Raw genomic sequence first — 22,091 nt, forward strand, 5'->3', positions numbered from 1 at the left:
AATTCATTTTCAGTCTTGCATAAAGAAAGCAGACACTCCTGCCTTTCTTCTTCTCTGTTAAAGTGAACTCACAGGTGCACAATATGACTGAGGAATTTTTTTTTAAACCAAGCTGGGTTTCCAGGGTTATTCCTGATAGGGGGTATGTGTTCCATATGCTTCTCTCCATGAAATACGGCAGTACATAATGTGCTCAAACAGGAACCACTAAATCATCAGCAGTTTTTTTCTCTTTCCTCTGAGGGGCAGCTACTTCCCCCTCCTGCTGAGCAGCACCCCCAAACCTAAGCACAAAATATTTTTGTAAAAGTTTGCGCAACCAAAATAACCTTCTTCTCCCTACCTATGCCAATTCATCCTGCACAGTATAATTACCTTAATCCTCTCACAAAACCCTTTGGTGTAGGAAGTTACCTAGTATCTTCTCTAGTCCAGTCCCACATTACCAACTGCCTAGTGCACATTTCAAAATGCTTATGTGGAGGGGTCTCAAACTCAGTATGAACAACACAGAATTCACTGTCTTTCCCCAAAAAACTCTTCCCTCTCTCAATTTTCCTATTATTGTAGAAAGCACCACCATCCTTCCAGTCATCCAGGCTCTCAATTTCAAGATTATCGTCGATTCTTTACCTTTACATACCCTCTATACCCAGTCAATCCATTACCAGGTTTCATTGTTTCTACCTTCATACATCCCCCAACCCTCCTTTCACTTTATCATCTTACTGGTTCAGGCTCTCATCAACTCCAATGACTTTATCAATAGCCTTCTCTTTGGACTTCCTGCCTCTGGCCTCTCCCCACCCTAATCCATTCTTCACCTAGCTACCAATATGATTTTCTCTAGGAAGAAGATCTGAACATGTTATCCTATTCCCCATTAGACCAATTCCAGTGACTCCCTCTTGCTTCTAGGATTCATAGCCTGGCCCCTCCTATCTTTCCAGTCTTCTTACCTTTTAACTTCTGCTTCACAATTCACATTCCAGCCACCCTAATCTACCTCCCGTCTCCCACCTACATATGGTACTCCAATTTCCATCTTCATGTCCTTGCACTGACTAGCTGTCCCCCATGACTGGAATGCAATCCTTTCTCACCTATACTCATTAAAATCTGATTGCCTTCAAGACTCAGTTCAAGTTATTTTTCTTTGTGTTCCCAGCTTCTAAAGCTCCCCTTATCCAAACTACCTTGTTTTCATTTTATATACATTCTGCATGTAAGTATATGTGTATATGTTGTTTTCTCCAGTAAAATATAAGTTTCTTGAGGGCAGAGTCTATTTCACCATTGTTTGTAGCCCCAACACTTAGCACAGTGCCTGGAATATAGTAAGTGCTTATTAAATGTTTGTTGATTGTTTGTAGGTTACTAACAAACTATTGTCTAAGCCACAATAGTCCCATCATGGCAGGAAAGGGATACAACAGAATCAGAACTCATGGCCATAGTGGTAAAAACTTAAAGCCTCATAGAATTTTACCATCTCATGCCCTGATTCCTTGGAAGAGGTGTGCCCATTTTCACTTCATGGAGTCCCTAAGCTACCCCCTCTCATCTAGGAACAGGCTACCTTCCTGCACACAAGTCTGTATTTGAAGATGATTAAGAAAGAAACACATGCTGCCCTGATATTCTAGAACCAGAGGGTAAAATAGATATTGAAAGAATTCACTGATCTTCTGAAAGAGATCCCAAAAAGGAAAACTCCCAGAAATATTGTAGCCAAATTCCAGAGCTCCCAAGTCAAGAAGAAAATATTGCAAGCAGCCAGAAAGAAACAATTCAAGTATTGTGGAAACACAACCAGGAAAACACAAGATCTAGCAGCTTCTACAATAAGGGATCAGATAGCTTGGAACATGATATGCCAGAGGTCAAAGGAACTAGGATTAAAACCAAGAATCACCTACCCAACAAAACTGAGTATAATATTTCAGGGGAAAAAATGGTCATTCAATGAAACAGAGGTATTTCAAGCATTTTTTAATGAAAAGACCAGACGAATAGAAAATTTGACTTTCAAACACAAGAATCAAGAGAAGTATGAAAAGGTAAAAAGGAAAGAGAAATCATAAGGGACTTACTAAAGTTGAACTGTTTACATTCATAGAGATTTGTAACTCTTCAGACTTTTCTCAGTATTAAGGTAGTTAGAGGGATTATATACATATAGATAGAGGGCACAGGGTGAGTTGAATAGGAAGGGATATCTTAAAAAATAAAAGTAAGGAGTGGAGGAATATTGGGAGAAGGAGAAAGAGAGAAATAGAATGGGGAAAATTATCTCTCAAGGCAAGAAAAAGCTTTTTCAATGGAGGGGAAGTGGGGGGAGGTAAGAGGGAAAAAATAAAACTTACTCTCATTAGATTTGGTTTAAGGAGGGAATAACGTGCACATTCAATTTGGTATGAAAACCTATTTTACACTACAGGAAAGTGGGGGGGGAGGGATTAAGCAGGGGTGGGGTGGAGGGATGATGGAAGGGCAAATGGGAGAAGGGAGTAATTAGAAGTAAACTCTTTTGAGGAGGGATAGGGTCAAAAGAGAGAATAGAATAAATGGGGGGCAGGAAAGGATGGAGGGAAATATTGTTAGTCTTTCACAACACAACTATTATGGAAGTTTTTTGCATAACTACATATGTAAAACCTATATTGAATTGCTTGTCTTGGAGGAACTCAAAATTATAAAAACAAATATTAAAAATTGTTTTTACGTGCAAGTGGGAAATAGCACATACAGACAATGGGGTATAAAAATCTGTCTTGCCCTACAACAAAATAGAAGAGATGAGGATAAGAGAAGGAAGGGCAAATTGGGGGAAGGGGTAATCAGAATGTACACTATATTGGGGTAGGTGGAGGGGAGAGATGGGGAGAAAATTTGGAACTCAAAATCTTGTGGAAGTGAATGTTGAAAACTAAAAAGAAATTAATAAAGAAGAAAGACATGTGTACAAATATCTGTATATTGAACACTTTGTGGGCACACATGAGGTGTCCCTGTCCTTCTGTCTTTCACCTGGAGCAGATAGCTTTCTCACATACTGACTATATTTGAGAAATGAGGTCTGTATTGGGGAATGACCATGGAACATTGGTCCCTACCCACCCCAGACCTCCCACACACATGTAGTGAGTGTACACATGCACAACACACGCATACTCCCCTGACCTTCCCTCTCTCACCTGGGGACAAGGGTGGCAAGTAACCTTTCCACACACCAACTTATACTTGAGGATAATACCACTCTCCATGCTGCAGTGGCAGGTGGTACACTGATCTACCATCAGGCTGCCTCCTGGCTGGAATGAAAAAAGTCAGTATTAGTCCTGGGTGTTCTCCCTCTCTCTCTCTTCCTCCATGACCAGGTACAAATGAGACCACCACAAGCTTGCTCAATCTCTTTCTTACATTATTTAAATCCCTTGTTCATGCTCACAACTCCCTTCCCTCATCCCCATCCCGAAAGAGTGAGAATGGTAAAAGTGAGACTCCTGTTAGCACCAGCCCCCACAGAAGCAGTTACAGGTGGCTGGAGGGTCAGGCTATCCTGAGAACAGAGTCAGAAAAGCAGCTCATTATGCATTTGGAGAAGCTTTGGCAGGGAAGGGGTGCTATGTTATCTGATTCCAGATGACTAATTGCAAGCAAAGTTAAACACCCCTTGACTCTGAAATAAAGATTTAGGACAAGATGAAGGAAGAATGTGGGGTCAATGAGGTTAAGGGTCAAGAGGATTAAAAAATATATAGTCCTGGCACTAATTTAGAAATACTAAGATGTGACCCCAAAGGAGAGGAAGAAATTGCTCAGACTGAGACCCACAAGAGAAGGCCTGAGGAATAGGTTTCCAGAATCCCTGCTCCTTCTGCTTCTGATCGTATATGATGACTTTCTCAGGCCTTGCTTAACCCTCACTCTAGCAGTTATGAAAGCCCATTGCAGGAGCATGGCCCTATTACATGCACCCCAGAGCAGGTAGCATCTTACCTTAATGATGGTGTCATTAACCACACAACCCTGAACAGGTTCTGCAGAAGGAAGAGAGAAAGAAGGCAGTCACTAGTGCTTACTAGCCATAGTTCTGCAAGGCATGTCCTCCCTCCCAAGATAACTAGGGAGGTGAAGAAGGAGATGTGGAGGCTGAAGGACTTAACATTTATCTTTAGGACTCTTCTACTGCCCCTTTCCATGATTTTTCCACCCCATTTTCTTCCACATCCCAAGTACCTTCATCCTGCTCAGTCCCTGGGATATTGGACTCATGTCTAGCTATCCTTTCTGGTAATGCCCCATGATTATCTTTTCTGTCCCCACCAAAAACATTCAAAATATTTATCCTTTGGAGGATATAGAGGGGTGCTCGATAATTTTACTCATATCTGACTCTTTGTGACTCTATTTGGGATTTTCTTGGCAAAGATACTAGAGTAGTTTGCCTTTTTCTTCTCCAGCTCATTTTCAGATGAGGAAACTGAGGCAAATAGGATTAAGTGATTTGCCCAGAGTCACACAGTTAGTAAGTGTCTAAGGCCAGATCTGAACTCAGGTCTTCCTGGATCCAATCCTGGCACTCTACCCACTGTACCACCTAGCTGCCTTGGAGAGAGATAGAATCATCAAAATGTCATGAAGAAAGTGCCTGATTAAACTAAGTCACAGTGAGAAGCACATAGCTTATATCTCTTCTCAGGGACATTTGCATTTTAAAATAAGAGGTTTGTTAACCTATATAAATAAAATTCTAACAGTGGTATTTCAGGCACTGTGGCAATGTCAAATAATTTCAGAAAATGTGGAAGGTCTTCCTACCATCATCCCAGTTCTTATGATAGGTAACTGGAAAAAGTGAGAGGACCTTGGTTAGGCTCCCGGTTCTGTTACTTATTACATGTATGAACTTGGATGAATTATTGGCATTCTCAAGACTTCCGTTTCCTCACTTGCAAAATGAATAGTTTGAACAAGATGACTTCTCAATTTCATTCTTATAATTTTATCATTTTAGGTCTTATAATTTTAGGATGGTACTCAGAAAATAACAGTTAATTTAAGTAAGGTGGATTTTATTGTGTAAGGTGGATTTTTGTTATTCTTTCTTAGAGTTTGGTTCCCCAGGATCCATGGCCATAGCAATCTCTATTTCCCAGGTTCATAACTTGTAAACTTCTCCACCACACTTGAGCAGCATTATATAATAATAAATAATACAAACATTTTTACTTAATTTGTAAATATTCACTGTGACTGTGCAGTGGATATAACAATGAGGTAAAGTAAACTTGTGAGGTTATTGCTGGCAATAAGCCTCCTTTGTCTGTTGTCCTATAAAGTAGGTGGGCACTACTCAATGAGTGGGGAACCCTTAGGGTTGAGTTCACAAACTGGAATGCTTTGTGTGGCTTGATCAGCCCCCATCAAAGCTTGGGGAGGTATCGATGTTTGCCTCAACTGGCCCTCAGTGAGGCTTGAAGGGATTTAGGGGAAGCACAAGCTGTGCTTGTCTCAACTGACCCCATCAAAATAAAGGGGTAGCTGTCCCCCTTTCTCACAGGCCCCTGTGAGAAAGGTGATTAGGGAATGCTATAGGAGTTGGTGCTCCCATTGTCAGCAACTCCCCTTGAGAAGACTAGACTAGAATGAAGTAAGATTTTTAATCCCTCCAAAGCTCTCTTCCTGTCTGATCCGATCAGAATGAACCTGTGCAAGCAGCCATCCTGTGTGCTATAGTGTTACCTGTCTAAAAGTTAAATTCAATCCTGGAGTGTTAGAAGGGCAAAGAATGTGTAATCCAACAGAGAAAGGAGGAGGAGAAGCCAGAGCATCAAGTCCAACACATACACACACACACACACACACACACACACACACACACACACACACACACACAGCCAAAGACTCCCAAGCTCATCCAAACTAACCACAACGGCAGGAAGGGCAGCACTCTGTGGCCTGACTACAGCTCAGCTGGAAGCCCAGAGGGCAGGTAGGGACATCTAACTGAGGGCAGGAGACATTCCTCTGCTGAACAAAGACTTGCTCCTTCACTCGCACACACTCGTTGATAAGGCAAGGGTTCTCAGGGGAATGCCATCGTGAGCCAACCTGTGGAGGAGCAGAGTAGGATAAATCAGTAAGTCTCTAGGGTGCAGTTTTCTCATCTACAAAATGGTGATAATGATATCTGTACCTCCTATCTCATAGGATTCTTAGGATAAAAGCACTTTTATAAACCTCAAAGTACTAAATAAAAATGAGTTAATATTATTTCATCATTGTGTGTGTGTATGTTATAATGGATAGTCACCACAGAGCCTGGAAGACGTGTTCAGTCTAACCCACTTGGCTGTGTTACCCTGAGCAAATCACTTATTCCCTCAATGCTCTAGGCAATCCTTTCACAATACAAAATTCAAAGAAGCTGCTGACTTGCACAGTTCAATGAAGTTTTTCATGTAGACTTTCCTTATATCCATGAAAAATATGGTATAGGTTATAGTCCTTATCCCATATTGCTAATTTTTATAAGATAAAAAGTAGGCCTATGGATTGGTAGCTATCGATGCCCTGGGCATCACCTGCTTTTGATGGGAATATGGCTTGTGATTTTTTTAAGTATCTTTCTTTCATTCTTGAAAATTGATACTAATGACTAACAGGGAGTTGATATCCAAGATAAGTAAAGAGATAGTGAGAAAATCTAGCTCCCTTAATGAATTCACATCACCTGGCTCAGATAAACTACATTCTCAGGTCCTGAAAGAATTGACAGATGTGACTGCTGAGCTACTATAAGTACCATCTGAAAGACCGTGGAAAATGGGCATGGTACCACAAGATTGAAGGGCACAATATTGTCCCGATTTCCAAGAAAAGAGAAACAGAACAGTGAGTTTGAATTAGACTTCAATTACTGGAAAAATACTAGAATATGCCACTAAAAAGATACTTAGTGGACATCTTTATAGGAAAATGGTGATTACAAAGAGTCAGCATGACTTTATCAAGAATAGGTCACGTCTTGCAGACTTCATTTCCATTTTTTATAAGACTATTAAGTTAGTAGAGAAGGAGACCGCTGTGGATCTAATTCACCAAGAGTTTATCAAAACTTTTTATAAAGTATCTCATATTATTCTTGCAGAGAATTTGGCAAGACTTGGGTTAGATTACAACACAATAAGCTGGTTTCAGAGATGAATGTATGACTGGACTGAATATCAACATGGTTTGAGGTGTCCAGTATGGTACCTCAGCAACCTGTGCTTGGCCCTGAGCTGTTTCACATTGTTATCAGACATACGCTCATCAGCTTTGCAGATAACAAAAGGCTGAGAGGGAAACCTAACACAGTAGATGATGAAATCAGTCCAAAAGGACTTCAACAAGTGCGGCTGAATCTAGTAAGATGAAATGTAATAGGAATAAATGTAAAGTCATGCACTTGGGCACACAAAAGAAATCGATTCCACAAGTATGACAGAGGAAGCATGGATAGACACCAGTTGTTCTGAAAAAGAACTAGGGGTTTGAGTGGACTGCATGTTCAAGTTCAACATGAGTGTGATGCAGTAGCCAAAAGAAAAAGAAAAGCTGATACAATTTAGCTTCCAAGAATAAGAAAGTGATGCTTTGCCCTTATTAAACTTCATCAGGAATAGTGTATTCACCATTGAGCACCATGCTTTAAGAAGAAAATTGGTAAACTGGAGAGATTCCAGAAGAGAGCAACTAGAATGGTAACAGGCCTTGGGTCCATGGCATATGAGGATTGGTGGAAGGCACTGGGCATGGTTAGCCTAGATAAAGGAAGACTAAGGGAGAACAAGAGAGCTGTCTTCAATTGTTTGAAGGGCTGTCATAGGGATTGTTTTATTCTGTTTGGCCCCAGAAGGCAAAATCAATGAATCAAAGTAGTCAATAAGCAGGTTTAGGATTGAGGTCAGGAAAAAATTCCCAGTGATCAAAGCTGTCCAAAAATGGAATGGGCTATCTCCAGAGGCGGTGAGTTTCTCCAGAAGTCCTTTCATCCCTCCTTGGAAATTTCTGAGCAGAGGCTGGGATCACCACTGGTCAGGCATGCAAGATGGGGAATTCCTTTCACATATGGATTGGATTAAATGGAGGCCACATGAAGCCCATTCCAACTCTTAAATTTTGTGATATCATGATTTGTCAAGTAAGAGATCATTTGTAACTTTGGAGATAGAATAATATTTGTTCTGTATTGTCAGGATCAAATAAAAATGGATGTGAAAACATTTTGGTTTATAATCATAAAGGGTTATGTAAATGTTAATATAAGCCAGTGGGGTCAAGCAAAAATAGAAGTGAGGGTCACTAAACTGCAGGCATCTTATTGACTTAGAAAACCACATGTTAACATTATCTGTGTTAAACTGTATTTTTTAAAAAATTTTATTAAATAGTTCCCAATTACATTTTAACCTGTTTGGGCTGGAGTGTTGCTACAGCTGGCTCAGATCTGACACCTCTGAAGTAAATGAAACCAACACTACAATGCAGCTGAACTCAGATTCATTGTAAAGACCAGTCTTGATCCTAGAAAACAGAGGATGAAATACTTTTGCTTCCTCTTGGTAAATAATTGTGGGACCACACATACAACATGTTGGCTATTTGGTCAAATATAATTTCTTTTCCAGTTTGGATCTTTTCTTTCATAAATATTACTGATGGCTTTAGTTAATATACCATTGTCATTTTCAATAAACCCCTTGCACACAACAAGCACCCTCCTTCATAAAAAAGAGAAAACTAACACAAAATACAACTGAAAGCATTCCATACCCATAGTCCTCTATCTTTTTACTGAAACCTGGGAGGTCCATTTCATCATCTGATCTCCAGGACCAAGATTAGTGATCATAATTATTCCATTATTCTTAATTCTCTCAATTTACATCATTGTATGTATTAACTATATTGTTCTTCAGGTTCTTTTCGCTTCACTATGCATCAGTTCATGCAATTCTGCCCACTGATTCTCCAAATTCCTCTCATTTGTCACTTCTCATTGCACAATAGGAGAAGGGAAAAGAATGGTATTTATTTATACAGTGCTTCTTGCATGCCAGGTATTGTGCTATGTGCTTTACAAATGTTCTCATTGGATCTTTGTATCAACTCTACAGTGGTACTGTTATAATCTCCATTTTACACTTGAGGAAATTGAGGCAAAGAGTAGTTAAGTGACTTGTCCAGCACAACCAGTAAGTTGTCTGACATCACATTTGAACTTATTGTTCAAATATATCTGACTCTTTGTTCTCTTGGTAAAGAAATTGTCATTTTATAAACGAGGAAACTGAAACAAACAGGATTAAGTGACTTGCCCAGGGTCACACAGCTAGTAAGTATCTGAGGCCAGATTTAAACTCAAGTCCTCCTGATTCCAGGTCTGGCCCTTCTATCCACTGCACCGCCTTGCTTCCCGCTGAGCCAATAGTCTCCAATAGTATCTGATTACTTTCATACCCTACAATTTGGCTAGCCATTCTCTAGTGAACAGATACCAAATTTTGCCTGTCCATTTGGTTTTAACATTTTCTTTGTTATAGGGGAGGACTCAGAGTAGGGCAGTATTTTGTTGTTGTTGCTGTGTTTATTTACGTATTTATTCATTCGTTTATTTATTTTTTAGGGCAGTGTTTTTGGAACCGTGGGTTGTGACCCCATATAGGGTTGCAAAAAAATTGGCAACAGTAAAAGGTTTCTGAACGTGCAATGACTAAAAATTAATTAAATATCAAGCACATAATGAATCCAAGGTGTTTCTGGCAGCGCTTGCCCATGTTGCATTGCACAACAGCCTTGGTTCTGAACATACAGCAGGAGCACTTGGCGCTGCGTGTGCCGCCAGGTCACCCAATGGCAATGAACACTGACGAGATGCAAAAAGGTGTTGCAAGCAGAAAAAGTTTAAGAAGTCCTGGTGTAGCAGTTGTCAGAAAAGTAGTCAGAAAAGACTGATCATAAAAGAAACAAACTAAAGTCATAGCACCATACCACCTACCCAAGGAGGAAGCAAAATGAAGCTATCAAGGCAGAGTTTTCCTAAGCCCTCAAATCTACTCTTCCTCACTTAGTGGGACTAAACTATGACTATCCCCAATTTCTGCTGATTTTAATATCACAGAAAATCCCAGTGCTCCAAAGGCAGAGAAGTCACTCACCTGCAAACTCGAAGGACCTGGGCTACCCTTGCCATCAAACTGGGAGGCTCTTCCCCACTTGACCCAGAACTATTTCTTGTTCCCTGACCCTGCCCTAATTTTAGGATAGGATTTTCTAGAATGGGGCCATCCTGAAGTTGCAGCCATAGACATGATCTAAATGAAAACTGGTTTTGGTGAGGCTTAGAATCTACCTACAAGTATCTTTTTGAAGGTCAGTACTAGAAATCAGTCATTACCATTCTGTCATTACTTAGTCATCATTCAGCTTAACTCATTTTAAATACCCCCAGGTCCAGAGTAAGGGGTGCTACTATTATCAGTACTGTAACTTCCAGATAGAGGGGCTAAGTTTTGTGCAGTGGGGGCCGAGGATTGGGAGATATGATCCAGACTGGAATATCTAGACCAGAGGTGCTTAACTTTTTTGTATGTCATGGATCCCTTTGGCAGCTCATTGAAGCCTAGGGATTCCTTCTCAGAATAAAGTTTTTAAATGCAGAAAATAAAATTCATATGAATATAAAGGAAACTAAGTTTTTAAAGTAGTCATCAAAAAAAAATTTCAAGTTCACAGACTCCAGCTTAGATCATATAGACATTCCTTCTACAACTGTACTTCTGCTGCACTTCCCTTCAACCCTGTATCTTCTTCAGCCCGTTGGTGTCTCTGACTTCCAACTCTATCTCACAGGCAGATTATTAGGAGAGGACATAAGGCAAATGATCGTTTTCTTCTTTCAGGAAGAACAATGGTAACTGTACCAGGTATAAAAGGAAGGAAGAGGAAGGAAGTATACCCGTCCCCAAACCCATCCCTGTAGTTTCAAACTCATGCCCAAAGGCCTATTGACCTCAAGACTTACATTCTGCCAGTGAGTGTCTGAGTCTCCCCGGAACGAGCCACCCTCCACCTCACAGGCTGATGGTAGGCATCTCCCACAGCATTCACCTTCCTGAGAGACATAGGTGAAGCCCTGGAAAGAGAAGGAAAGGGGAGGTGTTAATAAGAGGAATAAAAGTAGCAAATAGAAGCGTACTTTCTATCTGGCAAAGCAATATGTGACTGTATAAATAATTTCAAGATATACACAATATAAATGCTTCAATTTATGCTCAGTTCTGTGAAAGGCAAGAGGATTTCAAAGAAAACCCTGGCTTGACAGTAATCATCACTATCATTGCTACTATCATAGTCTGGAAATATTCCTGAACCATCTACCAAGCTTGCACTATGTCACCTCCAACTTCCATTTTGACCCTAAGATGCTACCTAAGTCACAGTAAATAACTGTATCTCTCTCCTATTCCATTGAATTTGTCTTAATTCATATATTATCTTTGTATTGTGTTCATTTAACTTAATTTAAATTTAAGTTAAATTTAAATTAAAGTTAATTTAAGGACAATTCAGTTGTAGTGATGCTTATTCCAATTAGTGTGACTAGTCCTAAGCTATCAGTCCTCAGCTGCCCCAAGTACCAAAATCACTAATTACGGATCTGCCTTGCTACTCCCCAGACACATGATACCCACTACTGCCTCATATCTCTGCCCATTCACCAATACTTAGAATGCCAGGCCTCTCTTTTCTTCTTGTTCAAATCTAACACATTCTTTAATCTCATCTCAAATATAACCTGCTTCCTCAAGCCTTCTCTGATCCTATCAACCCATAACATCATCCCCCTCCTTTTAGTTCCTGCAACACTTTAGGTCAACATCATTGATATTGGTTTCTGGTTAATCTTTTTGTGTCCTTTCATTCAATAAACTATAACTTCTCTGAGGGCAGGGAGCTTGTCCTACACTTCTCTGCATCCTTCTAATATTGAGCATTGGTCATTTTTTATGTTAGGCTCTTAATAAATGATTGGGTTGGTTGCATGAACAAATATAGAAAACGTACAGACAACTGAACCAAAAAAAGTTAATGACTGTACAGAATTATGGGTAACAACTTTCACCACATGCAAAGTATTAAGTGGAGGCAGGGCTCTTAAGTGAAAGGGAATTGCTAGAATTTCACATTTGGATAGAATGATTGATTGGGGGTAAGACGCAGAATCTCAGAGCTGGAAGGGAACTCAATAGTCATCCAGGCCAACCTGTACTTGAAACATGAAGCTTGTATGAAATATGCTCAAAAAAAATTTTCCAGCCTTCTACCTGAAGAATTCCAAAGACAGGAAAGTCACTACTTTATTTCACTTTAGAACAAAGAACTAATTGTTAGGAAATACACCTCCCTAGAACTTCTACCCATTGTTCCTATGAGACCACCCACAGCAAGCATTCTACGTGACAGATCTTCACATTTGAGAGGCTTCAAAGAGTTTTCTCTTCCAAAGAATTAAATATCCCAGCTCCTTCAGCTAGGCAACAGCATTGCCCTTCAATTATTTTGTGTGACATGAGGAGCTGAACCTGAGACCAGGGTTAAAATATTACGGAAGCTCTCAGTGCCATCTTTCATAAGGGCATGGCTTAGAGAAAGGTGAGAAAACATCAATTCAGTCTCTTCCTTCAGAGATCCAAGTTGTTTAGAGTTCTGCCCATTCCTCACTGAGAACCAAGTGGCCTTGTCCTTATTAGTGTCACATGTAGAGTATCCCTTCTCATAAAGGTCAAATGTCTGGGGATCCAGGAACCCTGGATTCTGTTCCCAATTATTCTACTGGGTTCTTCAGTCTATACATGGTAAAGATAGCCCAGCCTCTACCACATCCCAGAACCATGCATTGTTCTGTTTGTCTGTAAGATAACAGATCTTTCCAAAGTGAACAAGTCTGGCCAGTGGCCTAGTGTCACAGGCATTTGCCTGGCCCACCCTTCCTACAGCTTTCTCCATACTATCTATTTGATGTCCTTCAACATAGAACATTCCATTTCCTTTTACTCCCCATCTCAGCTTTGGCTTTTAGAATCTTAGCCTCTTTCAAAGCTCAGTTCAGGTGACACCTTCCATATGAAGTCTTTTCTGATCCTCCCAGACTCTAGAGCCTCTGCTCTGAAATTACCTTGGATTTCCTTTGTATATATTGTGTATGTGCTTATCACAGTCCCCACCCCCATCCCAAATAGAATGTAAGCCCCTAAAGCATAGAGATTATTTTGCTTTCCCGTTTGTAACCCTAGTGCATAGCACAGTGCCAGGCGCATAACATGTGACTAGTAAACGCTTGTTGATTGGATTACTGATTGGCCTGCTATAGCCAAGTTATTCAATTTTGCTGAAAGGATGTACTCTGATATCTGCCTCTGAAAGCATAAAATGATACACAGAGCTAGAACTGAAAGGGACCTAATCTAAACCTCTCATTTTACGAATAAGGAAACTGAGGCCTGGGACAGGGAGAGGGTTAAATGAACTTCCCAAGGTCACAGAGGTCATAAGATTAGAAACAGAATTTGAAGCTAGGTCCCGTGTCACCATGCTCTTTTTTGGCTGCATCATATTGTCTCAATTACTTAAGCAATGACGTCTTTGTGTATGTCAGAAGCCAAGGAAGAAGGACCCAGAGCTGTGCCTGGTCTCAGAAGCAAAGCTCTCACTAGGGAGTGAACAGCCACAGATGCTCAGAAGTATATCTCCCAACACTCTCCCAGCCTTGGGACTATCAGAGAAATTGCCCATTATCCTTCATATTAACATGACACTCTCTGGAGGGGTTCCAATGCTCAGGAGGCCTTACTGAACTGCACGACATCTCCTTGGGACTGATGATGAACCTCACTCTTGTCAAGTGGGAAAAGGAGGCAGAGAGAGAGACCATGATTTACCAATGGCAGGAGATCATAACCTTTTTGGCATTATGGCATCAGACCAGACCACATAGAGCATTTGAGCTGGAAAGAACATTGGTACTCAGCTAATATAATCCCTTCATTTCACAAATGAGGACTGGATCAAATAGATCATATTCACCTTAGAGAATTTAGCAAAAGAACTTACTAGAGATGCTCTCCAAGGCATTGAACAAAGCACAAGGACTGTTTTGTTGGATTAATTGCAAGAATTCACCCTTTTCTGGCCTATGCATGGTCCCTTTATCTTCTCCCCAAACCAAGGCATCATTGACACAATACTGATATCACCAGTATCCTCACTGTTGTCATTATTATTATCATTTATAAAACCAACATAATGTACGTTGCTTTGTTACCCACCACTCTTCTTATAGTAGTATTATAAAATCTCACATTATAATGTATTTTAAGAAGTTACACAGAGTCCAAACTACAATTTCCCTACTAGTTTGTCTTCCTTGGATCTGGGATTTCCAGATAACACTTAGATTTGACTCATAGAAGATCATCTCCAATATTGGCTTAAAAGCGTTGGAACCAGAAGATCACCTACTATTTTCATCTATCACTCAACAAGAACATTAAGCACCTACTATGTGCTAAGTTTTGAGCCAGGTTTTAGAGAAAAGACAAAAAATTAACAGTCATTGATCTCAAGGTGTTAGGGAATGAGGGGGTGGAGGGATTAGGATAATGAGCAGGACCTATGAGGGAAAAGGTGATTGGAATAGAAAGGGAAAAGAGGGTATTCCCAAATTTTTCCATCCTTTCCATTTCTTTCTTCTACCTCCTTTCTATTTCACTATGAACTACTACAGATTCATACTTAAACTTTAATATTTCGGCAGATCTGTGATTTCAGAGGGGTAGATTCTACCACCACTGATATAGGACATAACCCTTCCACACCTTAGCAAGCAGTTTCCATGAGCTACCAAAGCTAAAAATTGTTGTCACCTGGCAAACAACACTTTAATGCCTATTGAACATCTTGATATGGATGTCCCTTAGACACCTTAAATTCAATCTGGCCAAAGTCCAACTCATTATCTTTCCTCCTAAACCCTCCCTTCTTCCTAGCATTCCTATTATGCTTGAAGGTAGCACCATCCTCCCAATCCCTCAAAACCTGGGTGTCCTCCTACACTTGTCACTCTCTCTCAGTACTCATATCCAATCTGATGCTAAGGTCTGTTGGGTTTACCTTTATACCATCTCTCACATAGCACAGTGTTGGGCATGCAGTAGTATTTATTGACTAATCGATGAGGATTCTCTTTGAATTTGTCTAGTCTAGTCTGAGGACAACTCAGTCTATTATTTAACCTGCCCAGGAAGCCTCTTCAGCTTGGCAAGATCTGCCAGAGCTTATGTTCCCCTAAGGTAACCTTCAAGAATTTAGGGTCACATCCAAAACCTCATGAGTCATCAGAATAGAGCTTTAGTTCATCTGGAATCCCATAACTGATTCAAAATTTGAAGAGGGATTTAACTAATGCTGAATATAATGGGAGGATGACCAAGCATTTCTTTTCCTAGTCCAGTTGCTTTTTGCTGGGCTACTATCCATATTCTAGCCTTAACCCTTGCCCCACATGCCTTCTTTGTCCCTCCCCCTCTGCCCAGCACATCATGTTATACTTTTAATGTTTGCTAATGGCTATTAAAAGGATGATGAACATTGAAAATGCATGTGGTTTTCAATTCAGGGACTCTTTTATTCCCTTCCTAGAGTCCTTTCTTTCTAAGGATTTACTGCCCCAGTCCAGGGGTCCCCACCTGGTGCCCTACTTACCTGCTGGCAGCTCTCCTCACAGGGTTTCTCGGAGCACTCGGCCACATGCAGGCCGACAACAGCATCCTCCATATCAGTGCAGGTGCAGGTTTTGCAGCCTTCCTCCCAGAACTGCCCCACAGGGTAGACTGTGCCATGGTGCACACAGACCTGGATGCAAAAAGTTTCAACTTGTTTATACCTAGAACGAGCTAGAGGCAAGACGGAGCAACTTTAGCCAATCATATCAGCTAAATTTCAGAGATGCCAGACCATTAGTTTGAGTTTCCAAAGAATATTACTGCTCTTTGTTCATCTCCCAACTCTACCCCTGAAAAGGACACATAAGTAATTCTACAAAGCAGTAGGCTCTGTGGGTACGCATGCCCTGCTTGGTAGTCTTTCTAGTAAAAGGCAACCATGGCAAAGTCCCTGCTCTCAAAGAGTTTAGTGTCTAACTGGAAAGATGATATATGCATGTGAACCAGTTAGGGGAAAAAAGTTCATTTCTTCATTTGGATAGGGTCAGACCACATCTAGGGTACTGTGTTCCATTCTAGGCACCACAGTTTGGGAAGGATGTCAATAATTTGGAAAGTATTAGAAAGAATACAGCCAGGATGGCAAAGAATCTTAGGAAGATCAGTGGAGAGAACTGAAATTGTTTAGACTGGGAAAGATGCAACTTAGGGGAATATGATCATTTTGTTCGTGTATTTTTATCACTCAGCAACCAACATTGTGAAGATGATCCTCTCTGAACTTGGCCAGGCTGGTCCTCAGATAACACATCCACTGTCAGATGGGTCTTGTTGTGCCCCAGATGACAGAATCAGGAGCAATGTGTGAAAATTCCAAAGAGGAAAATTTCAACTTGATGTTGGAAAACTTCCTAACAATTAATTATAAGTAAAATGGGCTGCCTAAGGAAGTGAGCATTTCCATCCCTGGAGGATTTAAGCAAAGACTGGATCATGACTTTTCAGATATGTTATAGTCTAGATCAGGCATTGATTGAATTAGAGGCCACTGATATTCCTTCCAAAACTAAAATTCAGAAAATCTATCATTCAGTAATCCACCAAATTGCTACTGAGCCTTACTATATGTGGGCAGCTAGGTGATGCAGTGGATAGAATGCCTGGCCTGGAGTCAGAAGTCTTCTCTTCATGAGTTCAATTCAGCCTCAGATACTTAGTAGCTGGGTGACCCTGGGCAAATCACCTAACCTTGTTTGCCTCAGTTTCCTCATCTATAAAATGAGCTGGAGAAGGAAATGGCAAACTACTCCAGTATCATTGCCAGGAAAATCCCAAATGGGGTCATGAAGAGTCAGACATGACTGAAACAAGTGAACAAGAACTTAATATGTATATGTGATACTGTGATAAATATACGAGGAATAGAAAAAAGTATGAGTAATCTTCTTATATTTAGAAAGCCCATGTGTCATAGGGAATAGGATATGGATGGGGAGCCTGTGGTCTAAAGGCCACATGTGGCCCTCGGTCCTCAAAAGGGGTTCTTTGACTGAATCCAAGGTTCATTAAACAAAAATCCTTGATAAAAGGATTTGTTGTGTAAAACCTGGACTCTGTCAAAAGGCCACCCCCAAGGACCTAGAAGGTCATATGTGGCCTCAAGGCTGCAGGCTCCCTATCCCTGGACTAGATGGTGTCCAAGATCCCTCCCAAATCTATCCGTCTAGCTCTTCTCTTCTTCAGGCTTTGATGTTGGGAACATACTCAAATCTTGCTCTTCTCTTAAGAGACTTTGCTAAGTCTGGCTCCTGCTTCTCCAAAACGTTCTCATATTCATTGGGCCAGAATGTTCCAGAGAATTCACCATTTTGCCTCCAGAAGAGTCATATCTCAGACAACTAGATGCTTATTTTACTGGAAAGGTAAGATGGATTTGATGATCTCTCAGGTCCCTTCCAACTCTGGATTTTATACTTTCCTTTCTAAGGACCCCCAAGGAAAGACAGGTTACAGACTCCCTCAATCACCTGTCAGGGCTTATTCCCTGAAAACAAGATTGCCAAGATCTCTGATCCAAGGTTCTGTTAACTTCAGTTCCTCCTATTTCAGTTTCCTTCAAGTCTGTTCTTCACCATGAAACCTTTCTCTGAATTCCAGCCAATACAATCATTCTCCTTCCTGACTTCTCACATACTTAGTGTCAGCAGCGTATGGTTTGTTGGATGAGTCAATTCAGTTTAGTCAAGGCAAGTCCACAGGTATTTATTAACTGCTATTATGTGCCAAATGCTGCGTCAAGCACTGGGGAGATAATGAAAAGCAAAAATAATGCTTGCCTTCAATGAGCTTGCAATCAAATGGGGAAGACATCTACAAACAGCTATGTACAAAAAAAAGACATAGGCAGGATAAATTGGAGACAATCTCAGAGGGAAGGCACTAGCATTAAGGGAGACCAAAAAAGTTTAGTACTTTATTATTTATTGTCTATATTGCCCTTGATCAGGGGTGGGGAATCTGTAGCCTTGAGGTCACATGTGGCCCTCTAAGTCCTCAAGTGTGGCCCTTTGACTGAATCCTAGTAACCTAGAGGTCACAGGTTCCCCACCCCTGCTGTAGATTATTAAGCAGTTCATAAACTAGTGCAATAGGGACAATACCTAAATTCCACCTCTCCGTTATCTCCCATAGGATAGTGCTTTGCACATGGTAGACACTCAGTAACTACCAGATGAATGAATAAATGAATTATTTCCTAGTTGGTTCATATGTTTGCATCTTCAACTAGGCTTTAATTTCCTTAAGGAGAGGGACCTTTTCTTCAACTGATTTATTCTATGTCTCCCACAAGAATCTAGAAGTGCTAAGCACATGATAAGTACTTCCAAAAAAAAAAATGTTGCATTCAACTGAATATCTACTTAAGGTAGGTTAAGAACCTAAAGGTTGTGATTATATGATTATGATTATCCTCAATTTGGAGACCAAGGAATGAGACGGGGGAAGCCAGATTCTGGATGTTAGGAATGCAGAAGCTGCAGGCACCTTACCTTGTCAGGGATGCAGGTGGTACTGATACAACCACAGTCATTAGTGATGGAGGAAGACAGGTAGCCCAGCGGGCAGCTCATAGTAGAATTAAAACAGCTGCAAGCACACTCATACTCAGTGCAGCATTTTGTCTTCCGGGGAGTCAATGTCCGGTGTGGAGGGCATGAAGGGATAGGCTCGTTTTTACAGTCCTCCTCCTTGCAGGCTGGAAAGATGGACAAACACAGGGAAAATACCACTGGGCTCCTCCTCTACTGAAAATTTCACCCAAGGATAGTTGGCAGTGGAATGATGGTAACACAAAGTCCGAGCAGAGAGTTTGCCCAGAATATTAAATGGGTGATGTAAATGAGTCCAGGCCTCTCCAACTCAGAGTCTGAAAGAAAGTAAATAGGACCTAACAGAAATTAAACTTCAGGGAAGTAAGGATTTTAGGCAAAACTGAAAACATAGAATTGCCTTCTTCCTTAATCCCAATAACATCTATCCTCTTAGACATTACTGAGATTCAGTAATATCACATGAAGCATCTCTAGGACTCTGGAAGGACTCAGAACGATATGTCCTAATTAGAATTATTTTCAAGATGATCAGTTATTTGAAGCTCCCTAGAAGGTTGCACTAAGTGATTCCGGTGTTATTCATAGACCTATATTTCCACCTCTGTGTTACTAATCCCTTTTTTCCTCTTCTATTCCTTCTGCCTATATAACCAGTCCTCATGCTCTGGCCCATCAAATTCAAAACCACTCAACAAATACCATCCCATTAGGACATGCGCTGTGTCTACCTTCGAAACAAGACTCCTTTCTCCTACCACCCAAACACAGATTCTTCAGGAAAATCAATATCTGAATTAGCAGAGTATGGATTCCTCTGGATTGAGGATTTCTATTCCTTGATAAATTTCATTTTCTTCTCACCTTTTCTAAATGATGCTTCCAGATGCTATCTGCATCCAGAGAAAGAACTGATAAATAGAAAGATGAATAGAATGATTTTACATATGTATGCATTTGTGTCCAATGGTAGCCATCTGGGAAGGAGAAGGAGGGAAAAACAGAAAAAAAGCAATTTACATGATAACTTTATAATATATTTAAAGGGAATTGCAAATTGTACATAATAGATTTGCAGTTTCATGTGCAATCATATTTTTTATCATACTCTGTTGTGGAAATGCTTGTTTTATTCCATAAATTAAAAATAAAATAAAAATTTTAAAAAAATAAATGATATTTTCAGTCCACCAAAGTTAAGTCTGCAAATTCTCAGAGAAGTGAGGGAATTAAATCTTGATTCTGTATTTTATTTTATTCAGTCATCCTATTCTGTGTTCTATGTAATAAGCCTGGCCCTCTTCTCTGTCTCTGGGCAAAGTAGCTTATATGTGCTAAAGTTCACCTTCCCCCTCTGTAAAAAGAGATACCAAGGGTATTATTGCTGCTAGTTAAAGAAAAATTCTGTTCTCAATACTCTCATAAAACACTGTCTCAGCATTTCCTGCAAGGTTTATGAGGTATCCCTGAGAAGCTAGGACTACCTGACCTTGTCACATCTTAAACAGTTAAGGTGGTTTTATTTAATTCTCCAGTCACCAGTAAGCCTTCCCTTAATAGCAACCTCAGCATGCAGCTAAGACCCATAGAATTCACAAAAGCATTTCTTAGAGATAGAGAGATATGGCAGCATCCCATCTGTGGGTCTGACTGCTTTCTTTGATCCAACCCATAATCTCTCACCTCTGTAAGGCTAGGCAATTACATGATCTTGTTCAATCCTCTGTTCTATGCTTATAAAAATATGTTGCCCCCTCTATTCAGGATCTTTTGGCCAGAGGCAGTGCCATTAGACCCATCCTTTATTTTCAGGGGGCATGCACCTGTTAACAAATGATAACGTGCTTGGAGAATTGCCTCACTTAACCCTTTTGTTAAATTTCATTTGTGACAGTAGCTTTATCTGGGAGCCAGAGACAGAAGGTAAAGGAGGGCAAGGAATTTTTTTAGAGGAGAGAGAATTTCTCTCTCCCATCAGACCTGTGCGTGGGAGCAGAGCAGTCCACCATATGACTATGAAGTAGCATACATATGCCCCCTCAAAAATTCTAACTTTCTTTTGTCTCACTTTCCTTTGGAAGGCAATGTGAGGCAGTGGAAAGAACAAGGATTCTTGAGTCAGAGGACTTGAATTCAAATTCTGCCTCTGATGCTTAAAGGGTGACGCTGGGCAAATTACATATTATCGCTGGCCTGTTTCCTCATTTGTAAAATGAAGAGGTTGAAGATAGCCCCTACAATCACTTCCAGCTCTAAATTATTACCCTATGGTTCTGTTAACCTCTAAAAGAATGTGCTGTAGCCAGCCATCTACAAAGACTTCCATCTATAGGGACAACAACCTTGCCCAAAGATTTAGGGCAGGGGTAGGGAACCTGCAGCCTCAAGGTCACATGTGGCCTTTTAGGTCCTCAGGTACAACTGAATTCAAGCTTGTTCTTTGACTGAATCAAAACTTCTTGTTCTGGAAAGTGTGGATTCTGTCAAAGGGGTGCACTTGAGGACCTAGAGTGCCATATGTGGCCTCTAGGCTGCAGATTCCCCACCCCTGATTTAGGTACAGATGCTTCCAAGAATAAGGATAGCAGGGATATTTTTTTAAAAAAGGCTTTTTTCCCTAAGATGAAAGAATATTCGTTTCCTAGGGGGCAGGAGAGAAGAAAGCCAACATGGATTCCATTTCTTATTCCAGTGGTCTCTAAAGTAGGGACCCAGCCCCACCACCAAGTTGTGGCATGACTCTAAGATGTATGTGACTAACACAATAGAGGGTAAGAAGTTGGATCACACCGTACTATATCTTCAACAGCTAGTCTTCTGGATTATCTCTAACACAGCTACCTTCCCTCATCCCACCTCCTCCCAGTTTCTCCCTTTCTGTCTTGGCATGAGCCCTTCAGGGCAGTTTTAACCTAACCATGACCTGACACACACACCAGCAGCTGTGGGTATACTGTTAGGAAAATACCTCTTTCCCTTTGCCTAGAACACACAACCATGTGTATTTCTACATCACCAGGTGGCTGCAGCCAGAGTCCTTCAACCTGTCTCAGTACATCCTAGCTGGCTCTGGGCTCTGGGGCAGTGGCCAATGAGTAGTAAGGCACAATGAGTAGTAGATGAGCACAGTGTTGGAAGACAGGGATGTGTCATAATCTGCATCACAGATCTCATTAGCTTTCCCCAAATCTGGTCCTCTTCTGAACCT

At 40.7% G+C, this 22,091-nt stretch overlaps 1 protein-coding gene across 1 annotated transcript in view; it reads right to left on the bottom strand.

The window, feature by feature from the left end:
• VWF (von Willebrand factor) overlaps nucleotides 1-22,091 on the bottom strand; it is a 213,489-nt gene that overhangs the window by 12,762 nt on the left and 178,636 nt on the right. Inside the window, exons 42-47 of the mRNA XM_072653709.1 lie at nucleotides 18,824-19,029; nucleotides 15,814-15,963; nucleotides 11,075-11,185; nucleotides 5,934-6,117; nucleotides 4,003-4,043; nucleotides 3,198-3,314 (exon numbers count right to left, since the gene is read on the bottom strand). Of these exons, the coding sequence (XP_072509810.1) occupies nucleotides 3,198-3,314; nucleotides 4,003-4,043; nucleotides 5,934-6,117; nucleotides 11,075-11,185; nucleotides 15,814-15,963; nucleotides 18,824-19,029 (809 nt within the window). The remainder of the gene's footprint in view (nucleotides 1-3,197; nucleotides 3,315-4,002; nucleotides 4,044-5,933; nucleotides 6,118-11,074; nucleotides 11,186-15,813; nucleotides 15,964-18,823; nucleotides 19,030-22,091) is intronic.

Source organism: Notamacropus eugenii, chromosome 3, assembly GCF_028372415.1.
Source record: "Notamacropus eugenii isolate mMacEug1 chromosome 3, mMacEug1.pri_v2, whole genome shotgun sequence".
NCBI classification, from domain to species: domain Eukaryota; kingdom Metazoa; phylum Chordata; class Mammalia; order Diprotodontia; family Macropodidae; genus Notamacropus; species Notamacropus eugenii.